The 24,857-nt window shown below is 39.1% G+C and overlaps 1 protein-coding gene across 1 annotated transcript in view; it reads right to left on the bottom strand.

The window, feature by feature from the left end:
- gpc5a (glypican 5a) overlaps positions 1–24,857 on the bottom strand; it is a gene marked incomplete at both ends in the record, with an annotated part of 114,923 nt that overhangs the window by 34,885 nt on the left and 55,181 nt on the right. The window contains 2 exons of the mRNA XM_079217510.1: positions 9,168–9,330; positions 24,491–24,611. Coding sequence (XP_079073636.1) covers positions 9,168–9,330; positions 24,491–24,611 — 284 coding nt within the window. The remainder of the gene's footprint in view (positions 1–9,167; positions 9,331–24,490; positions 24,612–24,857) is intronic.

Raw genomic sequence — 24,857 nt, 5'->3', positions numbered from 1 at the left:
AATCTGCGGATGGCAGTGGGGTTAATCTGTTGTTTAAGGTAATTTAGTAACCGAGAGCATTCCAAGGTAATCTAAATTAATCTTAGAAAGCAACTATAACGTAGCAACACATAAATACAAACGTTGGCCTAAAAGTTACCTCGGAAACATAAACCTGGCTCATAGGGAAGCCCGTTCATAGCTTTGAGGAACAGATTAAGCCATGAATTGAATGGAAAATGCCTTTGATTTGTCTGCTAATGCTGGCAATTTGAGAGTATATTAGATGAATTTTGTTACTCCATATTTCCACATATGTAGTTGTAAGGGGTTGAAGGCTGTAGGACTGAAATCATACAGTCTGTATTAGGATATTTCCTTTTTTCCCCCAGAGTCCACCAGCACGGTCTCCCACGGAGACTGCAGGTCCTAGAGGAACCGGTCTTGGATTTTCCACCACTAGTTAAGCAGAAAAAAGTTACACTGAACAGCCAGTGGTGTTATGAGAAGTAGTGTGTACGTTTGGCCGATAACGCATGAATCGACCTTCCCTCTGGTTTTTTAGCTCAAGATAAATCTTTTGGATATAGTGGTTTTATTTCTGCTGTCAGACTTTTGAGAATCCAAACTGTTTGAATGTGGTATGAAAAAGAAATTGAGTTTTGAAACTCAGGGGCGTGATCATCTTTAGGTCAATAAGGCCGTTCCAACTTGTTCTTCTTTGTTTCCTTTTTTTCCTCCTTCTAGTTCATGAATCATAATAGACCATCCGTTTTAATTCAGCCAACCATTTTGAATTGAGCCTCAAAAGTTGTTTCCATCAGAGTAAGTTTTCCAGAGGACCAAGAACCTTTTAAGAAATTGCTCAGTAAATAATAACTTGTGTTTAGAGTAACCAGGGACTACATTCAGTTCCACGATAGATCCAGGTGTAGCAGTGTTGACTGAAAAAAAAATACACTACAGTTGCTCCAACTTGAGCATCTCTTCATTCTTAAACAAACAAAAGACATACTCTAGTATTAGGACCACGGGGTAGATATTTCTTGTGCATACCATCATCAGCATGATTAATCGGCAATTTCAAAATTTCTTTTTTACCAATGCTCAAGTGAAAATGTAATTGACATATTCGTCAAAAATGCTGAATTCATTCATTCTGGTTATCAAATCCTCTGCTCCATAAGCTCAGGACACTGCTAATGGCAGATGGTGTCTTTTTCTGGCAATCTCTGGCAGCCACCTCATCTGTCTACCGATGACAGGAGCCATTTTACTAATGTACTCACACATGCTTCGTGTTTCATTCAGTGTCCTTGACGCTCACCTCCACTGTCTACAGCTGCAGAAGAAGGTAGATGGGCTTTAGGTGGAATCCATCAGACAGTGTAAGGATTTTCTATTTCTTTAAATCAAGAGCTTTAGTTTTAGCTTTTCCAGATGAGTTTGTGACCAACAGCAGGGCATACTGTGTGTACTGAAGTGTTGCTTATACCTTGGATTTTGCTGCCTTTCTTGGTTCCTGCAGCCTTCCTGAGTCCAGTCTAATATGTGGCCTATTTGATAGTTCGACCCCTTCAGTTCCAATTATTCTCCCTTCATTTGCTTCCACCCACCTACATGTTTCCACTCAAATGGCCTCCAGTGTCATTCTTGTAGATCCTCTTGTCATTCAGCTTAATGGCTTGCATGTGGAGGAGGTGACTGATGGTAGCCCCCCTCAAGAACCTTTAGCCACGCTTCAAGGTAATATGTGAAAGGTTTCAAACCTCTGCTTAATAGCAGCAGGGATGAGGCATTGGGTTGGTATGGAGTCGCAAATGTCAGGCACTTCTGTGATCGAGCAGCTTTTAGTGGTTTTCCACATAAACCCATTGAGTTTCTGATGATGGCGCTTAGTCTGTTGTTGACCTTGTATGCTGCAAGACGCTCCAGGGATCCACGAGGGCTGCACTGAGTCTCTGGCTTCATGGTTGTTCATCTAATCTACAGCAGAGCACTATGGATGAAGTCAACATGACAATAAGAATATCTTCGGAGGATGTAGTGTGTGAGGCTGTTGAACTGTATTGCATCAAACAACAAGGTGTTTTTGTTATCTAGCCTTCCCTCATTGATAGAAATGGACTGGACAAAACAACATAAACTTCTTTCGACGATAAAGCCAACCTCTAACAGTTTCAACCAGGACTGATGGATATATTACAGGGCTGTGGTATTAGACAGTTTTTGTTTTAGCTAGTTATATTCTAGCAGCTACGCAGCTGCAAAATCACATCAAATAAATTGAGGATTACAGAATGAACTGTGTATCACTGTCACAGTACATCAGAAAACTCTTCACACCAGGAAAACAAAAAATGATTTTGTTTTTACAATTAGCTTAAAACATAATTCAACATCAATTAACATAACTAATATACCGTTCAACTATAATCCCAGTGGTGGAAAGTAACTAAGTACATTTACTCAAGTACTGTACTTTAGTCTGTTCAATTTGCAGTCGTAGAGTGACAGCCTACTAGTAGCTGGTGCTTTGGGCATCCACTGTTGTTTCCAATCCCCTGCTGAGCTTTGCTTGTGTATTGACACACATGTCCCTTCAGCTTCAACACTGTGATGTCTGACAGGAGTTTCCATGTTGGACAGTAGTTGGATGGTGCATTTCCCATGTGGGTACCTTTCATGATCAGCATAGTCCTGCCTTGTGTTTGACAGCCACGGTGGGAGCCTGCAGTTAGTAACAGGTTCATTTGTGCTGCTTGCCGTTAATGCAACACTATTAGTTCCTCCACCCAGTAGATGTGCATTGTTTCAGATTGCAATGGTATGGTCACTGAGCTTTGGAGCTACATAATTATCTTTTTATGCAAACATGTATTAACACAGGTCTACAGTTCTTGTCCCAAATCTCAACCCAATTTGTGTTTCAACATTAACTGCTTAAGATGATATTCCAACTATAGCAGCAGTTTAAGCTACCGCAGTCCCTAAAAGTCACTAGCCATTGAATTGTCAAGCAAATTTTAAGCGAATTTCTGAAATGTCGGAAAAAAATTAATTAGACGATGGCGCGTTTCCATTTACTGGTTTGGAGAGAATAAACTTGGCTGGACTGTAGTTTGGTCAGAAGTTGGTGCTTTAGCCGTTGCATGACAGTAGTCTGCCAGTAAACAGACGAAGAAGTAGAGGTTGCAAACTGGAAACAAAACAAGTCAGCTTGTGCATCATCTAGAATTGTATGTGCATGTCTGAGAGTATTGGCCATGTTCCATGCTGTCCGAAGGCAAAGACAGCATGCGTACGTTATGGGAATATCAAAAAAGATGCCGACAGTGGAAACAGCTGATCAATAATGTTAGTTGAAGGTTCGCTACATCGACCTTTTCTTCGACATAGACAAAAACCACCTCAACTTAGTGTAAAAAACAATTGTTACAATTGAGGAAGTTGTATATAATGTTGCTGTTTGTATTCAGCTTTTCTAATGTTATTCTTCAAAATGACAACAACAATGTACAATGTAGTCCAATTCAAGAAATACTAGCTGATGCTATTTTACCTGTAACAGTTTGCCTGTTTAGTTATAGCTGCGCATTTTACTATTTATGCAATGTATTTCATTGTTAAATACTCAGCCTGACATACAACATTTGACCATGAAACTACACTGTTTGGAAAGGTATCATGATACAATCTTGTATCATGATGTCTGTTGTTGTATGTTGTATGTCCTGAGACATAAAAGTCTTTGACAAATCACTTAAGTATTAGTTCAGTGGGTTAATATAATTGAATGATAATCAGACAACCTAGGATGTAATGTAATTCACTATCTCTCAGATCTTTCTTTTAGAAGTGGAACATAAACAACACTGAACATATAGACTGCAGTGATTTGACTAAATACATGTAGACCTCCCTTTGCATATTGTCATGTCAAATCTCTTACCATTAGACAGTGGAGGAGTTCTAAATGCAACAGCTACATTCAGTAATTTACCACCAGCCTGTGAGGTAGAAGCTCAAATAAGATCAAATATTCTCCTTCTGAGACACTATTAATTAATACGAGTCATGGTAAAGCAGCCTCTCCCCTTCCCCTCATTGTGCTTACTCTCTAGAAATCGATTGGTGTCTCTCTCCACTGCTGCCAGTGTGTCTGACAGATGTCTTATTGCAGTACAACGCTCACGCTGCAAGCAGTCACAGTGTATGCAGCTGAACCATGCCAGGCCAGATAAGAGTATAAGAGGCCTGTTGGAGTTGGAGCATGAAAGAAAACCTCTTAGTTGTTCTCCACTGCAGGCGTTGTTGATAAGTCATGGAAATCGAAGATTTTGTATTGGATAGAGTTAGAAGTTGAGGAAAACCTCTATATTTCTTCTAGAACATAGCCAGGAACTGTGTGTGTGTGTGTGTGTGTGTGTGTGTGTGTGTGTGTGTGTGTGTGTGTGTGTGTGTGTGTGTGTGTGTGTGTGTGTGTGTGTTGGCCATACTAGCTGCACTGCTCAAGGGATGGCATTGTCAGTTGGCCAGGCACAAAATTTGTGGTTCCCAAGCGATGAATCCAGATATTTATGGTGAATCCCTGACTGCCACTAGTGCCAGCAGCAGCTTCACGTTTGTGGTTTTAAGGGAAATGTCTTAAAAACTACTTTATTAAATGTAATTTACTTTGGTACCAACATGGATAAATATGAATAACTTTGGTGATCCTTTGACTTTTCCTCTTGTGCCACCAACAGATTAAAATTGCAGTCCAATACTTCAGTTTATGACCAAATGCTTGCAAAAAGACATTCCCATCAGCCTCAGCTGTAGTTTGTGTTTAGTGATAAAAAGCTAACATGTTAACATGCCAACAAGCTGAATGATGGTGATGGTGATCATGGCGAACATTGTACCTGCTTAGCATCTAAATGGTACCATTTTAGCTGTGAGCATGCTGGCACTATAGTGTAAAGCAGGGCATGTCTGTAGCCTTGTTTGTTATTACTTCCCAACTGTGTAGTGATTAATACGCCACCATGACTATAGTGGCAAACCTTATTTATTATATTCATATCTGAGCTAGGCAAGCTTTTTATGTGATTAAACCAGGTGTATAATTACCTCATCAGGCTAAGTCACAAAGGAGGGCTACAGCAGATAATTGTCTCATCCCAAACACTTGAGACTCTTCTGCTTCATCTTGTTTACCAAAATGGTAAAAGTTCTGGGTATCAAAGCTAAAGTGTATCTTCTGTTGCTTGGAAGTGGAAAGATGTCTAGTCTGAGATCTAAATCTGTGCGATAAATACTTAAAAATGAGTTTAACCTTTTTAAAGATGCACCAATCAAACAACCATGGTCTGGACCAATACAGCACCACAGATACATTATGGTTTCTTTAATGAGTATTCCAATTATGTCTGTTATAATTGGTAATTATGATCCTGGTTATGATGCTTTACATGCACAGTAATAGGCTGCAATACACAACACTGTGATATTACAATAGTTTTGACATTGAGGTGCTAATTCTCATTAGTGTTAAATGCATTTCATTTCATTAAGGACGGATGTGTGTGTTTGTTGAAACCATTGGTAGGTCTGTAATAACTGCACAAACAGGGCCAGATGCGGGAGGGTGTATGGAAGATTCTAGTATATGCTCTCTCTCTGCTATGTTTTGGTTTCCTGAGCTTTCTTTAGTCGGTGTTAACTGGCAAGCTGTGAGCAATGCAGCCCTCTGTTTAACACTGGGAAATAAATCAATCTTTTTCTGCTTTTACTGCGTTCTTTTAATAATTATCTGGTTTTACAGAAAGAAAAACAAATCTGCTTAATTGTAGTTTTACAAAGTCAGTGACTCGGTCATGTAGCGCTGCAATGCAGAAAACACAACCCTGCTGCAGTCACAAAATAATTCTGAAGGATGAACAGCTCACATTGATGCTTTTGTCACCTAGCATTCTTGCACACCAGTAATTCTGCTTAATGAGGATAATCCCTCAAATCAGGGTTGTATTGTCTTGAGGTGATCCTATTTTATTACCTTATCATCCTCATCTATCGGCAGCATGTTCTGTTGATAAACATCAACGACACAAAGGAGGGGGATTATGCATAATTGTAGTGAAGAAAATCTAATTAAATGATACTTGGTGTCCTATGGAAGCCCGTTTCCGCACACATGAGAAACACATGCAACAGCTACATTAATAGCAATGCTATTATGTGTTGAGCTAAAACGTCAACAGTGACGCTTGCATATCGTTTTCATGGTTAGACCGGCGAGGGGATGAAGAGACTTGTGAAGACAGCGCAGATAACAGGAAGGAGAAAAGCCAACGTCACTTAAGCGCATGCGCACTTACTATCTCATAATTTCGACTTTCTGTCTCATAATTTCGACTTTTTATCTCATTATTATGACTTTTTATCTCATAATTTCGATTTTTTATCTCATAATTTCGACTTTTTATCTCATAATTTCGACTTTATTATCTCATTATTATGACTTTTTATTTAATTATTATGACTTTTTATCTCATAATTATGACTTTTTATCTCATTATTATGACTTTTTATCTCATAATTATGACTTTTTATCTCAATATTATGACTTTTTATCTCATAATTATGACTTTCTATCTCATAATTATGACTTTTTATCTCATTATTATGACTTTTTATCTCATAGTTATGACTTTTCATCTCATAATTTCGACTTTATTATCTCATAATTATGAGATTTTTTTTTTTTCCATCTCTTTTTTTTTTGTGGCCGAAACGGGCTTCCATATATTTCAGTATCTGGCACTGAGATGGAAATATCACTGCATTCAATTCACTTCGATAGACTGAAACGTATCACGTAGTCTTGTAAACTATATATAGTCGAAGATTTCAAAAAATCCGACTTGTAGTCTTCATAAACAATCAGAAAAAAACACAAAGCGTTGGGCTGCGATTTCATGCACTTGTGACTTGTGAATGCCAGTTATTCTACTTAAGTTCTGTATGTTGATCATGTGCTTGGTCATGTTATAAGCACATTGTTTTTTTATCAGAACTTTTTTGTTGTTCTGTGGTTGCATTTGTTCCTGCTTCTGTTGTTGCATTTAACCCTAGAACAAAAAAATAGTCACACTATCACTAACATCGGGTGAAAATCACCCGAACAAGGTGCCTGTAGGAGCAGGAAGACACGCCCACCTTCACTAAGCTTTTTCTGATCTGACCGTTACAAAGTACTGTTACAAAGTAACAGTCATCACTCCTTATTTCCAGCTGTGAGCTTAGTGCGTCCTTGTGGGGTGTGATGAGGTCAATGGCCAAATATCAATATTCTACATATGCAACATTTACATAATAATCCATGCCACGCAAATTGGTTGACTGAACTAGAGGATTATGTACTTCGTAACAGATATTAGTGCCTATACTTCCACTACCCTCAGCCACAGAGGACTGAGAAATTATGTCTGTTCACTAGTTAGCAAGTGTTTATTTGTGCCTCATCAGCTTGTTCAATTGACGGCTTAACATGGGAATATCAACCTGTGTCACGGACCAGTTAATTTCTGAAGGTGGTCCATGTCTATATTGGTTACAAGCACTGATGATACGGAATAGTTAGGTAGACTACTAGTGGTCCTTGTTCATCTGTGATCTTAATCCAATGTTTTGGATTCAATTTCCTAGAAACTTCCTGGAATATACTATATTATATTTGAATTGTGCCAAAACATGAAGGTTTCTAAAGGTAAGGGCCCAATTAATGATGGAGTCAAATAGCTTTCCTTTGACACGATTTGAGGGCACACATTGCATTCCTGTTTATACAATTTAATGGATACCACTCCCATTACATATTTGCTATACTTTGAAGCTGCTTTATAGTGTGTAAGACTCATTTTTCAGTAAGAGTGAGCAATAAAACACTGTTTTTAGCGCTGCTGTATCCTTAGGTTGCAAGTTACACTAATTCATTTAATTCTACTACAACAATAAAACACAAAGACAAAATACTGACACCAAATAGCCACTAAAAACTAATCAACCATTTGTGTTAGCAATGAATGCAAAAACAACAACTGTATAAGCCTGCAGGGACTGGCCAGAGGTCTGGTTCTGGTGTGGGGAATCCCTGGTATTTGTGTGAGGGTCAGGTAGCACGGGACAGATGCTCGACAGAGGTCACGACAGACAGTGGGTCATAAATATGGGAGACAGGCTGATCTGGCCTGTGACAAGGAAAGGGCAGCTCTACTGGAATGGGTGATAAATGTCAGTGCCTCCCCACAGCGTCAGATGAGACAGACTGACAAGCAGTAAAGGAAACATTTACACGGATAGAACGGCTTGTTTGGATGCCCCCCCCCCCCCGCCCCACACGCACTTTTCCTCATTGTCGCCATAGGCAAAATGAGAAAAGGTGATTAATCAGGTTGTTAGCATGTTTGATGGAGAGTAGAGGCAAGAGGGAATCCATGTGATGAGAGGAGGCTGTGACAGGTAACAAAATGAGGAGGAGAGCTCCGCCACTGGGATTCATCAGGGGTTACTGATCCTCTAAGGAGCAATAATTTTGAAAGTAACGGGCCTTGATTGCAATAATGTCCCCATAGCAACTATTAACTTTAATGACTATTATTATGTCATAAAATGGAGACCGGAGCAAGTCTTATCAAAATATAGTATGCAACTGCATCTTTGAATCGTCTTCACTGATTAAAAACTAGCATTAATTTTTAAATTCTTTCAATTATTTATTGCATGTGTTCAAAACTAAGAGGCATAAGTACATACACATGTATTACTTGTCATGTTATATTATGTGCACTTTGTGAAAGTTGATTTATGTTCCCTTATTTTTTTACTAATTCATTGTAAGTCTGTGTTGTATGTTTTAGATATATGTTTTATGTTTTGTTTTTTCCCTTTTTTCAGGAACCATGTAAAAGTATTAACCTCATACAATAATAAGAGATATACATTAAAATCCAAATGCAATCACACACACAAACATACACATTTAAATCATTGCACCTAATCCTATACAATATAAATTAGAATATATCCCCAATCAAATGTGATATTCTGGCTCTTTTCCTTCTCAGGGCAAAATATAACAGCATGGGTTACCATTTCTTTGCATTGTTAATTGATCAATAAAATTACAAAAAGAGAAGACTTACATTTGGAGACTCTGGAGACTTTTCTTTTTACTTCGCCACCACCTGAACCACCACAGCCGTCTTCATCATCGCAGTCACCGCTGTAGCGTCCCTCTGTGTCTCCACTTCCTGTTTCAATCTGGTCCAGCGACCCCAGTTTAGGGATGGACTTCCCTTGCAACAGCTAGTTGTGAAAAGGGACACAGAAAAAGACACATTTTAGTTTACATATTCATATTTTTCTACAAAAGTAAACCAGTTTAAAGTAACCTTATATATGAATTATTATGAGTAGTACATTAAATATTCACAAAGTGAACAAGGTCCTCTCATGGCAAGGGTTGTGCAGAATATGCATCCGAAAATGAAGAGAAAAGGGGGGGGGAATGCAAAATACCAGCTGACTATGCTGCTAATGAGCCAAAGTCCTCTCAGTAATTAAAAAACTATAAATCTACTGAATAACTGCAGCGCAAAGGGCATATTTTTAGATAGATTTTTGCCTAGATTTCTTTCTGCATCCCATGCTTTCAATATCAAAAATACATCTATACTTAAATTCCCTTATTTGTTGGTTCATTAAAAAAAAACTAAAATAATAAGCCAACACTTCTCCTGATTGCCACCACCTACCATCCATAGTGTGTGTTGAATGACACTTACCCTTCTCGGCCACAGTGGCCTGCAGGGCAGCTAAACTTTCTGCTGTGTGGCTGCGCAGCAGAATCTCAATCACTTTGTAAACTTGATACCAGGGGAAATGCATACGCTAATTGGCTCATTTAAATTCATGGTGCGTTATTGGAAACAAGAGGGAATGCTTTGTGTTGATCAGAAAGGCATTGTCTATGCTAATTAATTACTGTTGTGGTTCACTGCAGCAGAGCAGAAGTGTCGGGGTGGCAGCCATGGCAGAGCTCGGACATATATGTGCTGGTAATTAGCCTGTCTGAGTCTCAGCTCCTCAATGATGACAGGTTAGAAGATGGAGAATATTGAGAGTTTGGTCAATCTAAGCGCTCCTTCCATGTGTGTAATTGGCATAATTTTCTTTCCATCTCTGTCTGACCACACTTTTAATACATTACATGGAATGATGAGTTTCTGTGGTGAGATCAGCCTGGTTTGACTCAATTTGACTTTTGCTCTTCGCAGTCAAGATACACGATTTTTGCATAGCACTTTATAATAAGTACACACTATTTAGCATTAGTAAAGCATGAATAAACACTGAATTCATCTTTTATAAAGCATTATTCCAACATGAACACTCATTAGTATGCAATTCATAAACACAGTTATAAATGTTTCATTATTGATTTATTATAAAGTGCTACAGATATTTGTATTGTCATATGCAGACTATAACATGAACATATTACTTCGCAGAATTACAATAACTTACAACTTACGTTAAAAATTAAAATTAAGAATACAAAAAAAGGAGGTAAACACTAATAGCATAAGAAAAATATATAAAATAAGGCACAGAAATGCGAGAACAGTATTGCAGGTAGGAGGTAGAGCACTGCTTGAGGGCTCAGCAGGGCTGCTAACTCTGAGCACTCTTTATGAAAGAAACAGCATCTTGCAATAATTACAGTAGACTGCACATGTGAAACAATATGCTCCCTGGGATTCACTTATTTATAGTTTGCGACGAGGAGAACGGTTAATACTAGGGCTGCAACTAACGATTATTTTAATAATCGATTAATCGGTTGATTATTTTTTCGATTAATCGATGAATCGGATAAAAAAATGTTTTTATCAAAAAAGCGTTCATTTCCAACCCTTTATTCAAAAACAGAAGTGACAGTGCAAAACATCTTCAGAAAGTGCACAAACAGGTTGCACCTCCATTGACGCCCCAAAACTATTTAAAAACACAACAGTGAGCATTGCACTGAGGGACATGGCCCTTGATTACGATGAATATGGGTAATACATTTTGAGTCAATCCCACATAGACCGTCCTGCTGCATTATTTACATTATAACATGAAAATACATTATTATTATCATTACCAGCCACAACAATGTATTGTTGTTGTTGTGGTCCATTAAACAATATAATTACTCAAAAGAAAGCACCATATCAAAAATGCTATGTTGGTTTGTGTGATCACTGGCAGTTGATATGATAAGCATTAGCAACAGTAGTTACATTACATTACATTTCATTTAGCTGAGGCTTTTATCCAAAGCGACTTACAATAAGTGCATTCAAAAATAAAACTTGAACACCAGATGGGAAAGAAATGCACTGAATCAAACACTAGTGCATTGTGTGGGAAAGTTGGAATGAATATTAATAATCAAACAACAAGAATCAAGAAAGTACAATTTCTTCAAGAAAGCCAAACCACAAGTGCTATAAGTAAGTGCCATGTAAGTGCTACTAAAGTGCTACTTTCTTTATTCAAGGTGTAGTCAGAAAAGATGTGTTTTTAGTTTGCGTGGAAGATATAGAAGCCTCTGTAATGATATTACACAGAAAACTAATTTGTTCAAAAGGCTGGTGAAACATTTGTCGTGTTTGAATAAGTCTGTCAATCAGCAGACTCTTGATTCTTTTACTCTTGAGGGCCAGGGGAGCAACGGCTCTGTGTTTGATTGTATTGAGCAGCTGTACTGCTCTTTCTGACACACAATGAACTGTGTTATTGGCTCACTTCTCTGAATGACATGGGGCTTTGTCTAACACTGGCTGTGAGACAGGGGCTCTGATTTCGTTCAATGCATCTCCAGATGAGAAACTGCTCTGAGAAGGCACCCTTGGGCAGGCTTCTGGCTGTTCCTGCAGCGTGTGGAGAGTTAATGACCACCAAATACCAGTTACTCTTTTCTAAAAACCAAGCTGCTTACAAGCTGATAACAATACTGTGCAATTAGAAGGAATTTTCTGAACACTGAGTTCCCCTACTTGGCCATTTTCTTTTAAAGGTGTTGCACTAATTAAGAGCTAACCCCACAAGAGATAAAGATGAACAACACATGTTCTGCAGCACACAAAATAATGGTTTCAATAGATGTTGAAATCTAATGGACATTGAATCCGTATGGCCGTGCATATAAGAGGGAACACAGCATATTTTGAGATTATCTCATGAGGTTTATTCAGTGAAACAAACACCAAATTCTCAAATAGTTGTCATTATCAATCTGAATTTATCTGATTTACCCTGCTTTATTAACATATATACATACGTTCCCCTTTTTCTGTATGCGCTTTACGGTTATAGCTAATTTAATTACTACAGTTTAAGCATCTGGTTCTCAACCTATTTGAGTCTAAATTATCCCGGGGGTGGTCCACCTCACAATTGTGCAAAGTGGTAAATGTTAATTAAATGCACCAGCAAATATCCATGGCAACCACTACGCTGGCAGGAAACACAATCAGGAGAAAATCTGCCGTTAATAACAATGAGGACAAACAAGCGATGACTACAGGAGGAGTGGAAATTAGGGAACTGATTAGACACCAAACAATATGAGCAAAAAAATAATATTGACTCTTAGAAACAGTGAACACGCAGGCTACAGTCTCAGACAATACAATAGATTGTTAGATGGAGTTTTATTTGGGACAGTCTGTCTGTCTGTCTGTCTGTCTGTCTGTCGCTGTCTGGTTACTCGCTGCACACAAAACAGCGTATTCCAATATTGATGTATTTCCACATTACTTATCAAGAACAAAATAACACAAATAATTCAGTTCCCAGATGAATGTGGTTTAACTTTCTCCACTGCAAACTAACATGATTTATTAAGCCTATAAAATACAGTTGACATGTTTCTTTTGGAAATGGCTCTTTTGATTGATAAATATTCTTGAGGCAATTTTGGGGAATTTCACCAATACGATTGACATCAATTTGGTCCAAATTCATTAAATTGAAAGTCAATAAATTTAGTGCAATTATCCACGGTGCCTTGGGGATGAATCCTATTGGCTGTGGTAAACCCCGGACCTTTCCTCTATCGTCATCATCATGTCAAAATGTCCCTTTTTTCCAATAGTTTAGTTTATGACCAATTACCTGGAACACATTCCCATCAGCCTCAGCTGTTTTGGGGGTTTAGTGCTAATTATCAAATGCTACCACGCTAAGACGATACACTTAGATGATGCGCGTGGTAAACATTGTACCTGCTAAACATCAGCATGTAAACATGGTCTCTGTGATACATTAGCATCTCAAAGGACTACTGTGCCTTTCCAGGTGGAGGCTCACAGAGATGCTAGTGCGATTGCACACTAGAACATCTCCCATTTCTTCTTTTTGACTGATTGTTATATTTACATCCATTTGTGTCTTCCCTGTCTTTGGTTACCTCAGATAACCACCCTGGAAACAAGCCCTGGCCACCTGAGATATTTAATACATTTCATATTCACCACTGTACTCATCACAAACTTCTTCATAATACAAGCTGCTTTTTCATGAAATCACAACAAAGGCTGTGAAGCGTCTCAAAAGATTCCGGATGGTAACTGAGACTTGGCTTAACTCTCATCGCTGCACCATAGACAGTATATTCTGACAGGCTGCATATCAGTGTATGCTTTAGCAGGTTTGACTGCACAGCCCTGGAACCTGAAGCACAACAATTTTAAGCCAGCATCAAGAAATTTACTGGCACAGACCTACAACAAATCCATGATATCTTCATTACCCACTGCATCAGGAAAGCCCAAAGCATCATCAAGGACACCAGTCATCCAGCCCACATACTATTTTCACTCCTGCCATCTGGAAAATGCTACTGGAGCATTAAATCCCACGAGACAGTTTCTTCACACAGGTAGTCAGAATAATGAATAGTACCTCCACAAACACACACACACACACACACACACACACACACACACACACTAAAGCTGTGCATATGATGTGTATAGAGCTGTTTATTGCGCATTGTCCTTAGTATCACATGATTATACTATCCATTGTTTTTTAAAATTTCTTTCCAAAGTTGAGAATGCCACAGTGCAACTATTTTATGTATTTATTACCGCAGATTAATTTAATATTGGCATCTGCCTCAGGAATAAACAAACTCAAGTAGGTACATTTAAAATGTATGACTAATTAAACTCCACATCGTTTTTTTGGGGCTGTTATTTTACTTGTTCAACCTCCATACGCATTAAAAATAATAAACCACGCTATTGCTCTGGCATTTCTAAAACAATATCATCAGCACTGGAGAAAACCGGTTTTCTTTACTGCAGTCTAATATGTTAACTCAGCTGTCAACTCCAATTTGTGGCCTTAAGCCATTAAGATATGTAAACTGGCTGCGTCTACAGTAATGGAACAAGGTGATGGCCATGTTGCTCTGTGTCTTGTAAAATATGGCCATTAAAATCATTTATCCTGCCTGCACAACTATTTTCCACTGCAGATGAAGGTAGCTCCAAAAAAAACTGCAAAGTTTTAAAGATTGACTGTCCGTAAATAATATACTACATTTATAGTTGAACAAAATGTACAGAGCAGAGTATGTAGAGGGTACATATCCTAAAGAGGTGCCGGGTGTCATGTGTCGAAACGAATCACACCTTCAGAGATGGAGGAATAAAATTGTGTGTGGCTTTTTCACCTCATCAGTATTCTCTTTGAACACACTCTACTATCTGTAAATAGGGGGTGGAGAAGAGATTTTACAATGATCATATTTGCCAGTCAGAGGAGAAGAGTGTCAGGCCGTGAGTCGGCTCCCATGACACACACTGTCATTTTTCATCTCCCTCACTGCAACAGCACTGACAGGGTGTTGATCCAGACCAAGTGCAGCATCAGCAAAGCGGATCGGTGAGTGAGAGGCTTGACTAGAAATTACAACATACAGTAATGATGAGAGTCAGTACCTCCAAGTCAGAGACCATTGTTCTCTGCCAGATTACACCCTCCATGTTGGAGGAGAGTCACTCCCCGAGCAAGGGATTTCTAGAACCTCTGGGTCCTCTTCAGAATGTTGGGTGCAACGTCAGTAGTGATATGGGAGTTTTAGTGAAGGGGGAGCTCAGTCGGGAGGCAAAGCTCTCGATTTACCAGTCCATCTACGTTCTGCCCACTCACCTATGGTCATGAGCTTTGGTTAGTGGCCAAAAGAATGAGATACAAGCAGCCAAAATGAGCTTCCTTAATCGGATGGCTGGGCTCAGCCATAGAGATAGGGGGAGGAGCTCAGACATCCGAAATGAAGGGAGCCGGAAAATATTGTGGGGGAGTGGGACGTCTGAAATACCAAGCTGCCCAACGACCCGGCCCCAGATATGAATGGATGGGTGGATGGAATGGATGGATGGATGGATAGTAATGTGAATTTTAGAATAATATTCTAATTCAAATTAACCATCTGTCCTATTTTCATAAACCAAAAAAGAAGTGATCCTACTAACACGTAAAGCTTGATATAGCTGATTCCTCTATGCAGCAGTACTTCATTGTTGTCCAAAAACTACTAAAAACAACACAACTTTGCACTTGGTGGTATATTCCTTCATTACAAAGAACATGGGCATTGCAGTTTATTTTTAGACAATCACACATACACCGATCTGCGCCCTCAAATGCTTGCTAAAGCACCAAATGTGTATTAATTCATGGTTAAAAATAGTCATCAACAAATACAAGATTTACTCCGGTTCTAAAAACTACAGTGCCCTGCTTTTAAATGTGTTGAATCTTGGATAAGTAAATGCAATTATTGAAGATATAGTTATCTGTATTTGTTATCTATAGATATGCAGTGTAGCTGGTTTTTGACTTGTTTTTCTTGTCTGTGCTAAGGTATAATGAATGACACAACAAGTGTGAGTTTAGAGATTTGTCTCCAATTAAGACTTGCTTGCACAGCCCTGACATATCAGACTTTACAGGCTCTTTTCTGGATACCAGCATTATTTAATTGAACAATCAGAGTCATGCTCGCGCCTGTGGTGTGTTAAATATGAAATATTCTTTAAGAGAACAGGATGTTGTTTATAATCAAGACTTTACTCATTAATTAACCAGCCTTCTAAACCGTCAAATGTTCTGATGTGGTAGGCTCATTCGGAGCACTGAAAATAAAATGTGATTACATTCTCAGTGTTAATCTTTGGACTAAGAGGAGAGGGGGCATAAATAATTCACAAACAAAACTGCTGGTCAACCACCACATCAATGACTGGTAAATAATTCAGCCCACAGACAGGGTGAGGAGCTGCTTGCTCCTGATTTTGATTGAGAGACACAGGGACAGGGCCTACTTATAGATTCTTAATGGGTTTTACCACATCAAGAGGAGCGGACAGGCAAGAAGGAGAGGAGCCAACAAATAATTCATAGGAAAGAGCTGCTGATGAGCAAGATGATGAAATCTAGAGTTTGTACACTTAGATTGCATGGTGAATTTGTCAATAGCTGCACTGCTGTGTTGTGTTTTCCCGCAGCCTCGGCTGTGGAATAGTAATGACACATTTCCATTTGATTCTAGGGAAACTTTGAGCGGTTTCTGCACTTCAGTTCGTCAAGGTCAGGGAAAGAGTAAAGAACATTTCTGATATGAAAAACATGAATATCAACGTTTGCATGGACACATCACTCTTATCCTCATAAAATGCCCAACAGCGGCACCTTTAAAGGTAACAGAATTTCACTTTCCTTTATCCATATAATATGTCAGTGTACATTTTCTCTCCAGCAACCTGGCATTCATGCAGATATACTTTAAGGTAAGTTGCAACTTATCAACAAGGTGCGCCAGTACCATAGTGATTTATAGAAGTAATATATTGTGTGGTGTATACCCGACATTCACACAGGCACTCGTGTGCACAATTGAATGAGTGTGTGCACTGTTATAATTGATGTGTTTGCCGGTCATGCCGGTCATAAACTGAGCTGCCATTAACCCCCCACACACACCGATATACTTCCTCCCCTACATCCAGTATTCATCGACCACAACAAAAATCCAATGAATTAAAATGTCAAATCGTCACCATTTAACACCAGCTGCATTTTACATCTGCATATGATCAACATATCTTCCGAAAGACCCAGTTTCCATCATAAACAGCCACATTGTCATTGAATTACATGCCATGTATTCTGTTCAACTTGCTGTATGCCTCAAAACATGTGTGAAAAACACCTTGAACATGGCAGGGGAATACAATCTGAGGGTTGAAAATGGATGTTAAATGACAATTCCGCTCAGACACACAGACTGACACTTGTGCAGCACTTCAGAGGCTAATGAGATGCCAATCAGAGATATTTGTAAATCAATGAGATGATAATGCAAATAGACTCAAGGACTGTGAACACACAAGCTGTTGAATGAATGGAATCAGATGTATTATAGAAAAGTCTGCAATTCTTAGACACAACATCACTTGTAAGATTTCACCTTCCTCTAAGTCAACGTATGGTATAAAAATAGATGTATGTATTGTTGTGACTCTAAAGCACAATACATTATATACTTCAGAGTCTAGGGATCGTTTTGATTAATTAGCTCTCTTAAAAGCATTCACTGCTTCTGAAAGCTTTTGCTCAACCACATGAGTGTACTTAAGACAGCAGGGTTTCTTTGTATCAGGCACTCTGCCTGATGAGGTGTTTTTATTTTAATTTTTTTTTTAAATATATATATATATATATAAGAATCCGTGATAATAAGTTTTATATAAAATTTTCAAAAAAGTTGCCTGTCATAAAACGCAGCTAATGACGATTTCTAAAATGGTGGGGGGAAAATCCATGTTTCCCTGGACGACCCTACATTGTTTTACCAAGGCCGTCTGTGTTGCAGCCGTGCTGTGCCAACAGACTGGCTATTCAAATGAAAAGAAGGGTTTTTTCATGCAGGACTCAAGTCTCCACAGACTGATATCAAACTTCAACCAATCTGTTACTGTCCATATATTATGAACGTTTTTGACCAAATATCTACATCGACTGATCAAGGCCTCCCATCTTTCTATGAGCCTTCCCGATGCACTACGGGCATTTAGTGCTTCAGTACATGAACATCAGTTGACTAAATGGATCGTGTCAGTGTGGATTGAATCCGGGGACACCTCAGTATCGCTTTCATGCCGCTTACTCTCGCATTTGGTGTGAAGTTGGGTGAGACTTTTTGCAGCACTACAACATCACACACACACATTCTGCTTTTACTGACAACGCCATCATTTGTACGACCACATTTGAGTTTTACTAACTACAAATGCTATCGTTCTCACATGAGCGATATGAACAGAAAACACCTTTTAAAATCCTATTTGTAAAGCTTCCGTAAACTTTATTATCCACAAGAGTGATTGGGAGAAAACAACAAAGCACCTCTGTTTGAGAATCAGTTTGAGCCATAGATGGAGGGTAATTTGGCTTGAGTGTACTCGAGATGTTGCTACAATTAATTATGGGTTATTTGCATCTTGACTTCCCATAAAACCCCAAAACCGCGAAATAGCTTACAGCATTGAACAGCTCATTGAACATAAGATCTGGAAGGTTATCATCATGACTAAAACAGACAAGGTTCCCTATTTACCCAGCTGAACAGGCATTGTGTCTTTATTTATATTTTGTCTGCATGTACTGGAGGCAGTGCTGGCACAGAACATGAGGATGTGACAAATTGCACTTGTACAAAAGGGCAAGTGTTGAATTCAACACAAGTAGATTTTGAATACTAAAATCTAACTTTTGATGGCTCTCAATTTTACGAGAAATGCTTTGTGAACCCTACTGACACACTTGACAAGGTTTTAAATTGGCCACAAATATAGAAACTGGAGTAAACTTGTATTATGTTGTTAGTGTCTCTAAATCTTGTTGAAGATGCATTTGGTGCCTCAAAGATCTCAGAAATAATTGCACGAAATACAGCTTTAACAATGACTGGATGAAGGTTACTTAGTAACAAACAGTAATCTCAGTGTTTAAGTATGGGATGTTTTTGGAGATTCTTGTTTTATCCTCACATGAACTTATTGAAAGACCATCTGTTTAACAGCTAAAACACAGACACCTGTGTTCTATTTGTTGTGTTTGATGAACAGAAATACTGTCAAGGCCTCAGAGATTTCATTTGGATACTTTATATTTATAATCTGAGGGACTAATTAGCTATTTCTTTTGTTTGTTATTACCTAAGTGCTGGAACTGTGTATATACTTGTAATGTCTTAATGCTCAAGAGTGTCAAACATGGCTTTGTTTCTGTCAACACGTTCGGACTCCCAACTCGTGGCCCTACGCTTCAAACTTCGACACTCTACATATCCCTCTAGCAGTCAAAGTCAGCTTTATTGTCAATTCCTCAACATGTACCAAACATACAGAGTTGAAAAAACGCTTCTCTCCTGTCCAACATATAAAGTGAATACAGATAATAATAATAAAGTGCAAATATATATTTTTTAAACATTGAGACAGCATATATTAAGAAAAACTATCATTCTGTATTTTAGAAGCAGTCAGACAGAGTGTTTAGCAGCAGTTAGACATAGGCGTCTAAAATGTGTCACCTTTGCATGTCAGTTTCCGCTCGTTAGATGTATTTATTTTTGTAAATGTCCATATTGACATGGTAACAACAAGGTTTAAGCAACAAAACTAGTCAGGTTTGGAAAAGATTGTGGTGTGCCACATAGTTTGAAGAGTAGGACCAGCGACCAAGCTGCCTTATTTAAACCTTGTGAGTGACAAGGGGCTTTTTGTGTTGTTGAGCTCTATGAATCATCATGCTAAACGGAAATTTCAGTGATTTTATTCAGCTGCTCTGACAATTTATGATGCTAACGATCTTATCATATGCTTGCGGAAATGTAGCTGGATAATTGTTAGGATGCTAATGAGAGTCTTTAGAAGATAGCTCAATTTGTTACGGTGTGAATCTATTTCACTAATGTTTAAGTTTCACTAGCCCCCCGGTCTAAAGAAAACTAAGAGTATTTGCTAAGCACTCAGTGCAGCTGAGACTGATGGGAATGTTGTTAGTTTTGCAGGTCACATTGCACATTGGTCGCATTGGACCAATAAACATTTTGACGAATGATGGCGCTATACATGAAAAGTCAGGGGACCAAAGTTAGTGCAATTTATCCTGAGAGGGATGTGAGTGTGTATTCCACATTGCATTGCAATCCATCCAATATTAATCTCATTGTGGCACCAGAGGAAAAGTCCTCAGGATAAATCATTTTGGAAACATGACTGCTTTTACAAAATGTTATTTTTGTTGTTTTGTTATCACATGATAGGTGAAAACTTGACCTGCTGGTGATGTTGGATGGAAATTCAGGGTTAAAAGTCGAATGTCTGTGTAAAACGTCACGACAATCCACTGTCGGGATCAAAGTGGTCGACCAACCAACCAACTGACGCTGCAAGAGTGTAAAACAATATGTAAAAGAATATAAATCTGACAATGTCTTTTTATCATAAACATTGGTTTGTTTTCAGACCAACTGAATGGGAGGTGGGACAGCCTGTAGTCTGTAGTGAAAGACAACGCGTTGTAAATCAGCTCTGGTTGAAATCATTAACATTTAATTTCATATTGCCTCTGCTGAGAAAATCCTTTATATGTATTTACATTGGCAGAATATTGTATGACAATTGGTAAACAGTAAGTCAGTGTAAGGGGTTTGAATTCCATTCATACCAAACTTTTCTTCTTATCCATCTATAAATAAACTACCTCTATTTTATTTCCAAGTAAACTTGGAAGAATTGTTCCTGGAAGAGCCCGTCACAACCTTTTGACATAAATCGTGCATCTACTGTCACTGTCTATGAATTGTGAAAGAGACTTCTTCAAAAATTCCAGACATTTCAAAGACAACTGTGAAGGTGCTGAGAAAAGAACATTATTCCAAAACTGAAACAAAAAACACAACTTTGATATACTGTTAGTACTCAAAAACCCAGAATATTGAATGAGCTGTGAATATGAAAATCAAATGGCAAACTTATTATAATAGCATTATTATTGTATCTTTGCTACAAGCCAGACCTACCTCAATGTTCTTCACACACAAGGCCCTGTTTCTCGTACCTGGCTTACTCAGTTAGCGGGCTAATTGTCAGGATAAGATGACGTAGGTCAGGCTTTCTCGGTTTCTCGAAGCAAGCTTAGATTAATCACCATAGCAACACAGCCAAAAATGTAAACCTGCTCCCGGGCAGGCTTACTGAAATTCACTGGATAAGATGGCCACTCCCACGGACAAAAAAGGCAGCTCCCTTCCTCATTGATGAAGGAGCGATATTAGTTATATTAGTTTTATAGGGAGAGAGTTCTTTCAGATCGCCAGGATCCATCCTTTACATCATCATGACTTCCTGTACGCGGCGCTATAGATTTTGCTGGCAAGAAATAATTTATTTACGAGAGCTTCTGGAGCCGCGGACATTGATCACCACAGACGCAGCTGATCGCCCGTCTCAGACACAGACTATCAGCCGCTGCATGCCACTGTTCTTAAGTTTATTTAGCTCTTAAGAAACTTATGGATGTGTTGAAAGCACTCATAATTATATGACAGTGTTATTAGTACACCGTACATATCATTATTGTAGAACATGATTAAGGTGATCGTGATGAGAATACAGAGAATCACACACAATTTATTTTCACTGCTTCAATTGATTGAATTTCTGATTATGAATAATACATACATACTGATCCGCCCATACACATATTCAAACTCATATACACATATATAGTACATGATTCATACGTGCATACAGTACATATATCCTCATAAGTATATACTTATTCGTAAATATAATCTGATTGATTTGGGTGATGAAGCACTTCAAATTTGCCGATACATTTTCTCAACACTGACGCATTTAACTTGTCTGATATATTTGCGACGCTTATGTCTCGCAGCGGGGGCGATGTTAACGTTGCGTTCACGGCAACAATGTTGCAAAAACATTGGAATATTCGCAACGCGTTTGCTGTGAATGACTACGGTATTGACTTCCTCATATGCCTTCATGATCATCTCCTGCTTCTCATTAGAGAAATAAAAAGAGGTTCCTCTGTGTTTATTTGCCATTGTACTGTTAGAACATCGTGGTGTCAGTGCTCCATTATTATCCCTTCTGAAGAGGAGCGGGCGCGCGCATTTATCCAGATGACTGACGTCTGGCTAGAATTAACGAGACCGTTTCAGCGCGGATCAGCCGTGAAGAAACCCAGATAGCCTGATGTCAATCATTTTGCTAATTTAAGATGGAGATTAGGACATTTGCTTGACTTTGTTTAGCCAGGTACGAGAAATAGGGCCCTGAGATTTCCCTCTCTGATGGGTGAGTTAACTGATAATGAGCTAGACATATAAGTCCCAAGTGTCATTTTTCATCGCTGCTTATGACGACACAAACGGGTTCACACAACTCCTCAGTTTAAAAACAAAGCAACAGATGACTGAGTATGTTTACAGTCACGGAAGGACTTGCTCCCAGAAGATTATACATGATTACATAATCTCTGCTGATCTGACGATCGTGATCTGTTTCATGGTGACAGTAAATCCTATGCAGCAGATCTTACATTTCCAAGCTTAAAAGCAGGGGCGGTTTTGGGCACGGGCGACCCGGGCAGCCGGCGCGGCACTTTTTCATGACACGTGACCACTTAAAAAAAAATAAAAAATCATCTGGGCCGTGTGGGTGCAGCGGCATGCGCGCTGGGGGATCCACTGTGGCCTATGGAGACTCTAATGCAGTGGTACCCAACCTTTTTTGAGCCACGGACCGGTTTTGTGTCGGACAATATTTTCACGGACCGGCCTTCACGGTGTAGACGAAAAATATGACGTAATAAATATGACGTAATACGACCGGCATAAATACAATTATAAAGTGCATAAAGATACAACTCACCATGACGCTGCATTAGTGGAGCCCTGAGCTTGTTTCTCTGCTACGAGCCGGTCGTCTCGGGGTGACGGGAGAAAAAGACCGAGCCCCTACGTCTGTTGTTTATGTCGAGTCTACTGACTCTACTCCGTACCTTAAACCTTTATATGCAATATGTCACTTCATTAAAACCTGCTTCACAAAGACAGGATGTTGAAATGGAGGCAGGGTTTCAGAGCTTTCTTTGGCGATCTCAGTATACTCTGCCTTGATTTCAATCCAGAACACTGAGTTGTAACTTACTTTTAAGTTTCACTTTCGGGGTAACGTAAGGAACCTCTTGACATGTGTCAAGATGTTACGTTTGAGGCTACGCACAGACGGATGTATCCGGTCTTTTTACAAAATAAAATATTTTTCCGATTTTTTTTTTTTTTTACCCGCCGGAGGGAGGGAGGGAGAGGGGGGATTGGGCGCTCGGAGGGGGGTCTCACCCGGGGCGTAATTACATGTAGAACCGCCACTGCTTAAAAGCATAAAACAGTTTTCCTTCAGGTTGAAATTCACAGAACCAAAAGGACATACGCAAAGAAGCACATTTAAGACGCTGCTGGCAAAAACACACACAGAGAGAAAGACATTTACACAGTGAATGTCAACAAGGCAGATCAGGTGCTCTCCAATGGTTATGATATAGATTTATGTGTTCCGACATCCCGCAGATGGTGTGAATTAGTCAGGGAGGGGGTGCCAGCACAGGGTCAAGAGAGATGACCTGGCCTTCAGCCTGCCACTTGGGAAACCAAAGCAACAGACACGTGAAGCTGCTGCTGCAGTGCAACAACCCAGAAGCTGCTACAGCAGCTGTTATTGAAGCTGCAGAAGAGAAAGTGCTCCAGTAAACTGCCCTAATCTCATCATACTGAGAGATAAACAGCATTGAAAGGGGCCACAGCAGCACAAACGTGCAGGCTGGGTAATAGAAAAGCTACATTGATTTTGACAAAGAGCAGAAAAAGAATTTTGTTAATATGAAGACACACAAACCAGCCAAAATGGGTTTCTAAACGTGTAAAGATTGATTTTTTTCTGTCATTGCCTGGAGATGATTTTGCATTTGAGACTAGTTTTCTATTAGTCGGTACTTAATATAATATGGAAGATGACATTATTATTCAAAAGGTCACAAATTAGAGGTTACAGCCTTGTGAGCAGTTGTTTCTTTTCTGTGCACCTTGAAAAACAAGCCAAAAGCTAACGAGAGCTACTTAATGTTCCATAAACTCACAAAGACGCACAGAGACTTAGCATATTGCCTGAGGAGACAGATACCATATGTTTGAAAGAATGAGGGATGGAATTATAGACTTAAAGTGGAGTGAGAGCTGCACAAAAAAAGAGAAATAAATCCTATAATGTAGATACAGTAAGTAGTAGAGACAACGAGAGAGGCTCACCTGATTGATGTGCTTCAGTTTGTCAATGATCTGATTGATCACAGGGTCTGCTCCCTTCACTTTCACTTCAGGGTTGGCACTCTGAGCCTTGATCCCATTGCCGACCACACGCAGGGTGTAGCTGTGAACCCAGTACAAAAGACAGAGCGGGCTGTAAGTGTTTCCATCCATCTATCAGTCAGGCTAAAGCATAACATGTGAAATACCAGTGGTGGAAAGTAATGAAGCACATTTAATAAAGATCATTTTACTATACTTCTACGCCACAACATTTGGCGGAGGGAAATAAACGCACTACATGTATTTGACAGGAGTTATTTTTTCACATTAAGATACACACAAAAAGAATATATGATGAGCATATGAA

The sequence above is a fragment of the Taurulus bubalis genome (assembly GCF_910589615.1).
Source record: "Taurulus bubalis genome assembly, chromosome: 4".
In the NCBI taxonomy this organism is placed as follows: Eukaryota; Metazoa; Chordata; class Actinopteri; order Perciformes; family Cottidae; genus Taurulus; species Taurulus bubalis.
The sequence above is the reverse complement of the archived record's forward strand: the minus strand, read 5'-3'. Positions and strand labels throughout refer to the sequence as shown.